The 11032-nt window shown below is 38.4% G+C and overlaps 1 protein-coding gene across 3 annotated transcripts in view; it reads right to left on the bottom strand.

Moving 5' to 3' along the window:
- Positions 1-11032, bottom strand: part of plcg1 (phospholipase C, gamma 1) — a 29187-nt gene that overhangs the window by 10988 nt on the left and 7167 nt on the right. For all 3 annotated transcript variants that reach the window (XM_024292332.2, XM_024292334.2, XM_024292333.2), the window contains exons 3-17: positions 9164-9316; positions 8969-9062; positions 8852-8899; positions 8369-8453; positions 8182-8265; positions 7799-7821; positions 7651-7720; positions 7475-7576; positions 4802-4920; positions 3412-3497; positions 3030-3150; positions 1990-2158; positions 1763-1885; positions 1536-1637; positions 1194-1381 (exon numbers count right to left, since the gene is read on the bottom strand). In XM_024292332.2, coding sequence (XP_024148100.1) covers positions 1194-1381; positions 1536-1637; positions 1763-1885; positions 1990-2158; positions 3030-3150; positions 3412-3497; positions 4802-4920; positions 7475-7576; positions 7651-7720; positions 7799-7821; positions 8182-8265; positions 8369-8453; positions 8852-8899; positions 8969-9062; positions 9164-9316 — 1567 coding nt within the window. The remainder of the gene's footprint in view (positions 1-1193; positions 1382-1535; positions 1638-1762; positions 1886-1989; positions 2159-3029; positions 3151-3411; positions 3498-4801; positions 4921-7474; positions 7577-7650; positions 7721-7798; positions 7822-8181; positions 8266-8368; positions 8454-8851; positions 8900-8968; positions 9063-9163; positions 9317-11032) is intronic.

Below are 11032 nucleotides of genomic sequence, written 5' to 3'. Positions count from 1 at the left end.
GTTCACTCTCCTAAATGAAAACCATCATCTTTTTTTCCCTTTTTTTTTTAAATACAAAATATGTGTAGGTTTAAGCGTACAAGAATGCAGTATTAAAGCAAAGTTAATCAGCATTTAAGAGTTCTGGCAACAGTTACTATCATAAAGACAGCATTAATCTGTAAGGGGTTTCCTCCTTTTACTTTTTACCTGTTTACATGGATACAATCATGGGATAAGTATTCACTACGTACAAATATCTGCTTTTTAATAGGACTGGATATCGCCAATAATTTCCAGAATTGATTTGATTCACCACAGCCTGGATCGATTTGATTTGAAATTTTATTTTATTCTTTAGATCCTCTCATTTCAATAGGATTCAGTTCAATTTTGAGTTTACATGGTTTACACATTTAGACACATTTGTTTAGAAATACATTAATAATCTATATATAGGGTTTCAAGAGCATAATACGAATCTAATACAGTTCACATACTGTTAAATTGATTAGTGAAATAATAATGAGATTGTTAGTAGCATACAGTGTTACATAGCTTCTCAAACAGAGAAGCTCCAACAATTGTTCTGCTTCTTCTGGAGGGCATTTGGCCACTAGGTGGCGATTGCACTATAGCATTACATCTAGTTCCTGAAGAAGAAGAAAGTATGAGTAAAAAACAATTTTTTAGACCACAAATGGTTACTTAAAAACAATATTTACTTAAAAGAGTTTGGAAAATTCATGCCTGTGAGTTTCTAAAAATGTTCATTTTGTCAGCAACGTATGCTTATGTCAACCGAGTGTTAGCATTAGCCTGTGGGAAATCCCATTATACGTTAGCATCAAGCTAGCAGACTTTAGCACTATATCTTTCCTTTTCTGGATCGATTCAGATGGATTTGAACAACCCAGCCCCACTTTTTCGATTCCCGCCTTGCCCGCCCATGTGTCGAAGTGTCCTTGGGCAAGACACCTAACCCCGAATTGCCTCTGGTGAGAAGTTGGCGCCAGTGTTCGGCAGCGGAGCCACCACCAGTGTGTGAATGTGTGTGTGAATGGGTGAATGTGTCTGACTGTGAAGCGCTTTCGGCCCTCGAAGGAGGGTAGAAACCGCTATACAAGTATACGCCATTTACCATTTACCAAACCTATGTTATAAGATGTGTCATTAATTATGTTGCTTTAAAAAAGTAAAAACTGAGTACCAACCAGAAAGAGAGTGTGTAGTCTCCGACAAAAGTTTCACTCTCCCGGACCAGGAAAGTACCGTCAGGAGCTCCAGTCTCGAGGCAGTACTCAGTCAGCAGCCTCTCGGCTATCTGCCGCCCATCTCGTCCAGCACCGAGCTTTCCATGGAACCACTTCTCGGTCACATGCTGGTCCATACTAGAAGATACCTGTGAAATTAAAAGGGAGGGAGAGGATGGTCACCTACATCAGATGAAGGAGAACCTCACACTGTAAACTGGGATGCTTCTAATATCTTTATTTTTTCACCCAAAAAAAAAAAGTCTAATTTTAAGCCCTCATTTTTTATTGGTGACAACTAACCTCTCTGTGTTCCTCCTCTTCATCGTTACCCTGGTTACTGGAGGTCTCTTCTGAGTAGTAGATCTTACTATTGGTCAGGACAAAGAAGTGAGGATACCACTCCTGCAGGGACAAAGAAGAAAAAGAAGGTATTTTAATGCCATACATAGACTTCAGGGAAATGTTCTAAAAGCAAAAATGATAAGTGAAAAAAAATGTTTCCTTTGACACAAAGCGAGCATGCTTACATGGTTAACAGGATCCTCCAGGTACAGGAGGCCGTTTTTAATGGAGTTGCTGATATCATTCTCTGAGTAGGGGGTGGAGGTGGACACCTCCTCATAGGCACTGCCCTCAGCAAGCTTCTTATGCTGAGGAAGACGAGCAAGAAACAGCAGAAATACAGTCAGGCAAATCCAGTACCGAGTGTTGCACTGTTACTTCGAGAAGAAAAAACATAACTCGGATTCCTCACCTTGATGATGATCTTTCTCTTGAGCTGGTTGGGTGAGGGCAGGTTATCTGCTGCCATGTCCACAGCCTTGGTCAGCAGCATGTCCCCAAACACCTTCTTGAACTGAGTTGCCATGTTTCTCTGCTGCACTATATTACAGTGGTCCTCAATGGAGAGGATGATGGGATACCTGGATAAAGAGGAGTGTGTTTGTATGTAGTAAAGTGTATTATTTATTTAAAGACCCACTCCAATCAAAAATCATCTTTGTGTTTTTAACATGTCATGTTGTACTATTTGTATAAAATAATTTGATTAAAACTACATTTCTGAGTATTTCTTAATGCAAATATGTTGGATTAGAAAACCAGATGCTAGAAAAAGCTCAGACTAATGACACAGGTACTGAAATGGGCGTCTCTTCTCCACTCCGCTCCCTTAGGCGCACCCTGGCCCGCTCACGGTTAGATGTGCGAGAAATGATGAACCTTTAACTCTCATGTGCTCGACCGAGCTGGTCTTTGACTCATAACTATATGGCGTGATTGATCAAATACTGCTCGTTGTTATTTTTGTGCTGCTAATGTTAGCTTATATTATGTAAAAGCATAATTAGAAAAAGATAAAAGGACTTGTGGTACTCAATATAATATTTCCCACAAGAATTTCAACATCCTGCTTTAAACCACTACAAAAGTTTTTTCCTTTAAGCAGTTTCTAGTTCTACGTGCATTTCCCCATTCACAAACACTTCAGCATTTTAGCTAGTTAGCTGGCTGGTAAGACCAGTTTACTAACATATGACAGAATATCCGAGAAATACTTTTTCTTTGGTAAGCTAGACCCTTTTTGGCAGCTGTGGAAGCTAACAATTATTTAGGTCATTTTAGTTCTTTTAAAGAACACATGGACACCTTAGCGATGTAATCTTTGGAACTAAATTACAACATCACCCTGGCATGTGAAAAATGTCCCTTCATCTTCGTCACCTACGAAATTCCTCGTCATGATGGAAGGCTTAAAAAAAGAAACAGGGAGGGTTTGGAGTCACTGCAACTCACTCTGACGTGACAAAGGCGTGCTCTTTGATTGTCATCAGGACATCGATGAACTTTATTTTTGTTGTGAGGGTGTGTCCGTGGTAGATGACTGGCATTGTGTCTGGACCATCCCAGCAGTCCACTGTAAACAACCATCAGAATTCGATCAGAGGTCAAGCAGGCACAGAAGGAATGGCGTTCACATTTATGACATCATGTTTGAGAACTTCTCAAGATTGAGCAAAGTCTGTTTTATTCAGAACAAACCAGTTCTACTACTTTTTGTGGAAATCAAGTAAGCATCATCATTTAGCAGTCAAACACATAATGGATGAAAGTGTGAAGAATTTAAATCATTGTGGGGGTAAAAATCGTGCATGTGTGGGGTTGTGCGTTTACCCACGTTCAATACAGCGGCAGCCCATTCTCAGACAGCGAGCGTACGCTTCCAACGATGACTCACTTGAAAACTGGTCTCCCGTCAGGTAGCTAAAAATAATCACACGGAATTTATTTACTGCAAGAATTCTGAGGCCCTGAAGTCAGTCTTAAAGAAACCTGTGTGTCAGGCACCACAAACGCACAACACTGCAGCGCTAAAAGTGCCGTCTCCCTCTCAACAGTTGTTACTGTCAGACAGATCAAGCAGGCAAATGGGAAAATGTTTGCCTTGCCGTTTTAGAGTAATGCTTCTTCTCCAGGACAAAAGGTTGCCATTCCAAACCGCCTTTCACACACTTCACAATGAGAGGAAACAATATTTTCCCGCCAAGTACAAACTTTGGGAACATGATTGCTAAATAAAACATTTTTCTTGTGTTTGAGGCACATTCAAAAGCATTGTTATAGAGGAAATTCAACAACAACAACAAAATAATCCAGATTTTTTAAGCATTTTCTGATTATGACTATCAGAGGGGAATGTGGGTGTAGATCATGTGTCAAAGTCAAGGCCCGGACGCCAGATCCAGCCCTCTGGGTAATTATATCCAGCCCTCCAGATCATTTTATGTTATTGTTATTAACGGTCCGATGTTATCTAGCACTTATTTCTAACTTGTATAATTTTGACAAAACATATTTTTATGGAGAGTAAAACGGTGAAAGATATTTAAGTTTCAAGTTGATTTATTCTAGAATAATATTTCTGCATTTTTATTAATTATAATTATGTTAAAAAGTTACAGTTTTAGCGGTTTAAAAATTGACATTCTGCTAGCTTTTTGGACTATTTGGGCATTTACTAAGATTTTTTTAGGCTATTTTGGAGTTTAACTAATATTTCAGTTACGTGCTAGCTGTTATGGCTAATATTAAGGGTTTTTTTTTTAATTTTTTAGGCTATTTTGAAGTTTAGCTATTTTTTAATCTACATGCTAGCTTTTTGGCTAGCCTAGTTTTTTTTGTTTGTTTTTTTAGGCTAATTTGGCATTTAGCTAACATTTTAGCTGGCTATCACCTTCAGCGTTTTCAACTATTAGCTTCAGTGATTTCAGCCATCAACTTCAGCGTTTTCAGCTATTAGCTTCAGTGTTTTTAGTCATCAATTTCAGCATCTTCAGCGGCCACATTCAGCTTACAGCATTCACACTAGCATAGTCACACGCAATGCTAAATATCTAGGTCATAAATATATTAAAAAGTTACAGTTTTTAAATTTAAAAAATTTTGTTTTAGTGTGTTAAATAAATGTTTATCCTTTTCGGCCCGCGACCTAAGGTATGTTTTTGGATTTTGGACGCCTGTGCGATTGAGTTCGACACTCCTGGTGTTGGTGGTTCTGCCATCCTTACGTGTTGTGCGAAGAGGAGATCCAGTACTGGGACAGAGGGTTGTTCATGTTCTCCGGACAGACTAGGTCTAGGGAGGAATCCCAAATGGAATTTTCTTTGGAGAAAAGGTACGTGAGGAACTGCATAAAAGAGAGGAGAGGGTTTGAGTTATAATTTCATAAGAATACAGGAATGAAGTGAAAGACACAGAAACAGAAGACTACAGTGGAACTTCAAAAATGTAATGGATTGGACTTCTCAACAGTATGCATACACAGGCTGAATATGCCTTGAGCAGAGTCCACCTGCCAGACATCTGTGCTTCCAAAAAACGACTTTTGAGTTTTTTGATTATGTAGTTTCAGTCAAACACAAAATAACCTGTCGTTTTCGAGAGCGGCAGTAGTTCCTCAGAAATTTGCCTCTCAGGTGTAGGCAGGACCGTCGGTGCGGAGCAACCCCGCCCCTGTTAAAGCGTAGCAGACAGCGCGACAAATAAGCTCTTTTTCAAACTGTATTTTTTAATCTGCTCCTGATTTGTAAAGATTTGAATAAATAAATACTATTTTAGGCTTAATTTTCTTTATACATGTCCTCTGTCATCCCTTTGACAAATTTGCAGCATTTTATTTGATGCAGTTTGTTCAAATAAAATTCAAAATAAAACTGCTTCTAAATATGCTACCTACGTTGTTGTTTAAAGTCGTCATCATGATGTGAAACACCAAAAACCGTCACATGTATGAGCAGGTGTTCAGGAGTGCACTCAAAAAAAAAAAAGTGTAAGGTTCCTGTCTTAAGAAAATTATGTCAACATGAACTCCTGCACTCCTGAAGTCATCTTAAAACATTCCACTGAGCTTGTTCAGTGAGGTTGCATAAAAGACTATAAGGAATATTTCCACTGTCAACAGACATGTTAAAATCTATTCATGCACAAAATGACAAATCCTTACATTTGTGAGTGCGCACGCGAGAATTTGCAGAACTTTGTGAAGGTTACATCACAGATGTTCCTCCTGTCCATACAGGAGTTGTCAGAACCTTTCATCAAAGCACTTCTAATCTGACAAAAATGCAGTTCTAGTGACTCCCACTTCTTTTTATTCAGTCTCACCATTACTCATTCAAAAACGAATAATTCTGAAAGCATAAATATCACTGGTTTTAATTAGCTTTCACAGATGTATCTCAAAACAGACTTGGAAAGTTGAGTTAAACACTCCTAAAATACTCGGGTTATTTTCTTCAACCCAATTCTTGGGTAATTCATGTGGAGATATATATTTTTGGAGCTTTCCACGAAACGTATGCTTTTTTTTTTTAAGTTCATTTTCGGAAAGTAAAAAGTAATTCCTTTTATTAAACCTCTGAGTTGGTTTAAAAACAACCCACCTAGGGTTATTTTTATTTCGGGAGTTTTTAGCCTGAACTTTAAATATGTATTTGCTTACTTAATCTTTTTTATAAATCACACAGGTAAGAATCGGGTCTGTGTCTGACAAAAAGAAACCCATTTGCGGCCCAGTTGATGCAGAAAACAACCACAACAGTACTGACATGACTGGACACTCCTTCTTTCAAAGAAGAAGCTTGCACAGCTCGTTTTAGCATTTCTCAAAAAGAAAAAAGGAGTGTGTGCAGCTTCTTTCTTGCTTTATTACATGCTTCAATGAAGCTAAGAACTACAAAATAACTTATGAGTTTCCAGAACTCCACCTCTTAGCTTTGCACGCCACCACTTAACCCACAAACTACTAACCCAACTGTGAGAACAGCACGGCACGCAGACTACCGTCTTCCTTTGTGTTTGATCAGGAAGAATGAGACATTTGAACAAGAATGAACTCACTAAAACATCACATCGGAGGATAAATCAACTTTTCAAAAATTTAAACTTGTGTTGTCCAACAAAAATAACTTTAGAAAGAATCTTGTAATTCCCCCTTCAACACTACAGCAACAAATAAATAAATAAAAATAGCTGTGACTTAATTGAAAGAAGAAAAAAAACTTCAAACTTGTCACAAGTCAAAGTAACAAGTGGTCAAACTGTAAGGCTTATATTAACAGTTGAAAAAGAGTCATTAGACTCAAGGGCAAGTAAACACTTTAATGAGTAACACAAAACAATGAATCAATTTGTTTGATTTTATTTGCTGAAGTTTCTTGAATGTCGAGTTTTCTGTACTTTTTTACATCGCCAGCTTCAAAGTAAAATCAGATTTTTGCATTTCTACTGATAAGCACAGTAAATATTGTTTTATTCTTTTACTTTACACTACATATACGTGCATAGTTAGCTTCTTCTGTTTTACTTAAATTTTCAAAGTTAGAGCGGATTTTGCCTAATCAGCCCTTATATAATGCAGATCACCAACAGGTACAGTGACCTGGCAGCGAGAGTGGTACAAGCATCTGCTTCATTTCAGCATCAACCTTCTGGTGACCACAAAGGCCCTCCTTTGCTGTCTGCAGAGCTGCCATGCACCATGAGAGTAAATACCTGCACTATGTGAAAGACGCTTTTTTTTTAGGCCATATCAATACCAGTATCAGTGCATCTGCTACCCACATCGACAGCAGAGGGTGGAAAACATCGCTGACTAAAGCATGTTTATATGTTTCCAGTTTTAAGGTAATTACAGAAAAAATATTTGCCAAAAAACAGAATAAAAATTAGGTTTGAAGTACCTCATCTTGTTGGAAATAAGGCTGCTCCACTTCTCTCAGGGGCTGTTTCAGATAGTCAAACATAAACTCCTGAACCTTGTTGTTGTCTGCGGCCCACAATTCCTATAACAAAAAATACAGCCTGGTTTAAAGGACTGTGCATTAAACAGGAAGCAATCTACATGTTCAATAACTACGTTTTGGGAATCGATCAAGAAGCTCTTGAAGTCCTCCAGTGAGACCCTCCTGTCCGGTCTTTCGATGAAGCTGGTGGAGACACACGTTACCTCGTCAGATAAACTTCACGACATTTTCAGAAACTATTAATGTGTAGTTTTGACCAACCTTTGTAGAAGTGGAATCTCCATCTGAAATGTTATTTAGAAAGGGAAAATGTTAATAATTGAATCAAAAGTGATGTAGTTACAGTGTGATTAGTGAGGATGGATAGACTTCCTGTGGACTGAGGGCTCTGAGGTCATCCTTTTCATCTAACTTGAGCCTGGCTGTCTGCTCCATCATCTGATGATCAGGGTGTAGTAGTGAGTGTGTGAGTGTCCTAATGGCCACTGCTAAAGGGGTTGGTGGGTTTTAATTTTCTCCTATTGATCTCACAGCTATTTGAGACCACGCATATGGGTGATAAAATGGGGCATATGAGGGACTCGGAGGGGGTGGCGTGGAATAGAAAATAAAAAAAAATAAAAACAGCACACAACTACACTTACATTTTTCTGAGCATCAAACATCAGATTGCGGTACAGCTGCTCAAATTGGCTGAAGGACACTTCTCCATTCCTCAACTCCAAGTCCTGCAAAACAAGACACCGAATGCTGTTGGATATGAAGCTTCTAATAGTGAAACGGGAAGAAGGCAAGTAGAAAGAGGCTATATGATTGGTCGGAGATGGTTACCGGAAACTTCTCCCGGAGGAACCTCATGTTGGGCACCCTGTAGTTGACCTGGCTCAGCATGTTCTTCAGATCTTTACAGGATATCCTAAACGCATAAAAAGGTATGAAGAAAAATTCACTCCAACTGAATCAGTTCTAGTAAGCTCCGAGGTCAAAATGAAAACGTTTTGGGTGAAAAGCTCTTTCTGCCTTCACTTCTACTTCCTTATTGGAAATTCTGGCCAAAGATGACAACACCCCAACAGCATAACAAAAGCAGGGATGTAAAAGACAAACATCTCTGCACATCTCCTCCATTCTCTTGCAGTCTGTTTCCTGCTGCAGGAAGAGCAGCTGGCGTGTGGCTGAGAGGTCAGTTCCTTTCCTACACCTCAGCAGAGCTTTGTCACACCTAATAATTGGGCGCAGCACTTGTTCTTGACTGCACTTCAAATGACAATAGTTTCTTACGATGAAAAGAGAAGAGCATGAAATACTGCTCACCTGTCTTCCCTATTGCGATCGACTGCATAGAACTGTTTGCGTAACCACCTGAAAGATGAAAATTTGAGTTAAAACATTAAAAGAAAAAGGTTTATTTTACAGTTTGAATGGTTATACCTCTCTATTTGAAGTGGTGTTGGGGACTTCAGTGTGTCAGCCAAAAGCCAGTTCAAGCCCTTCACCCACATGGTCATCTCCTCATTAGATGTTGCTGTTGAGAGTTCAATGTTTTGAGCTCTTCAAACAAGCTATGACGTTTATTGCTCATATTCAAGACAATAGTCTCTTGGGTTGGTGGCATGTGGAGCATACCTGCGAGGCTGAGCGATTTGAGGCGAAACTCCGTGCCATACAGAATGACAAAGCAGTGAGCTTGGTCCACCCGTATTGATGGGTCTTCAGTGTAGCGTTCAAAGTCCCGGGACTTCTGACCCGAACGGATCTCCTTGATCTCCCGGATGTCAACTGTTGAGCCAGACAACAAGTTAAAAAAACATAAGGAGAGTTGTCGTTTTTTTTAGAAAGTAGTTGATCATTTAGTGTTTGAAATATGCAAAGTTTTGTAAGCTATTCTGATTTAAATGAGTAAAACACTCATTTGACACCAGTTAAGAACACTTTTTTGTTAATGAGTGCATTTATACATTCATGCAAATGGAATAAGCTGCTTTCTAATCTGGTTTCCCTGATCCCCTGTTCTGGTTAAGGAAACCAGGTTATTTTAGAAAACCAAAAGTAACCTGGTTACGCAGGTGTGCGAAGACATGCAGGTAACAAAAACTGAATTGGCTCTCAACCTCTGAAACAATCATTTGATTTGAGATAAAGCGTTTTTCACAATCAACCAAAGAATGACACACGTGTCTTTGCAAGGAGGTTGGTATCATTTTTTAATCTTTAGAAATTATCCTTAAAGTAACATTTGGTCTGGCTTGATCCAATATATAGCCTGACCTTTGACAAGACAGTAAGCTTTGATGTATTTCAACATCTTGCTATCAAGGTTAAATTAGCAACAGCTTAAAGAATCTAAGGCGAGGAGCCTTACTTGGTTTCAAACTCCTGCTCCTCTTCCTGCCCCTGAACCACACATCCTGTGCTTTGTCAACTACACACCGCATATGAACACACAAACACAAGGCCTCTTTGCTGTTCTTAAAAACTAAAATATATTTGTTTTTGACACATTATAAACAGTAAAATGTATAATTTACAAAAATCAGCTTTGAAACAATTATTTTTTTTAATAGAAATATTAAGAAATAAAGTTTCCCATGCTTATTTTTCCAAATAGAACGTGATTTTATTTTAACAAAGATTTCTCAATAAACTGGGGTGATTTCCATCAACACACAGACTCAGTTCCTTCTCCTTCATCCCACACATTATTTCTACAACAAAAAAAACTTGGAACAGCAACAAAAAAGCTGCAGTTTCTGTTCTCAATAATGTTTTAAACCTGCAACAAAATGTTAAGCACTTTGACAGATCTTGTCACAGACTCAATCTAAAGCTGCTGCGTTTGTTGTGTGAACAGGCCATCAGATGGCTTTACTTAAAGCAGAAGTAGCTCATATTGCAGTTTAAGACCTTTCAATTGATTGCACTGCATCAGCTGATCCATATCAGCACCTTTAGACTGCCCCAGATACAGTTCAACTGGCTGACAAGTCCCTGCTAAAAGCTGAATGGATCGGGTTCTCCTTTTTCAACTTTAAACCTGGGACTGATCAACTGTCTGGAGCCATTTATCCACAGACAGTTAAAAAAGCAGGTTGTTTTCATGTCCAAACTGTATACCCATGAAGATAATAAAAGCTGGAAATGAAAAAACAAAGCCCACAGTAGAGGACAACATTTTTTTTTTAACCAACAATGTAAAAATGATATTTATGCATTTAAAACAACATAAATATTTTTCATAAATTGATTTCTTTAAAGCAAAGTCAGATACTGTATAAAGTAGGCTTTGTGATGGGCTGAGGAGTCAACTCTGACTTTGCCCAAAAACGTATGGGATTGGCTCCAGCAACTTCTTCATTCTCAATTAGGACAATACATTTTAAATAAAAAAAATAAATTTCATCAGATTTTAAATAAAATGGGGGAATAACTATAACACAAGCACCTGATCATCGCTTACTGTCATTATTATTTTCAAATATAGCAGAAAACAAACAC

This window comes from Oryzias melastigma, linkage group LG7 (genome assembly GCF_002922805.2).
Source record: "Oryzias melastigma strain HK-1 linkage group LG7, ASM292280v2, whole genome shotgun sequence".
Taxonomy (NCBI): domain Eukaryota; kingdom Metazoa; phylum Chordata; class Actinopteri; order Beloniformes; family Adrianichthyidae; genus Oryzias; species Oryzias melastigma.
Note: the sequence above shows the minus strand (reverse complement) of the source record. Positions and strands in the feature narration are given on the sequence as shown.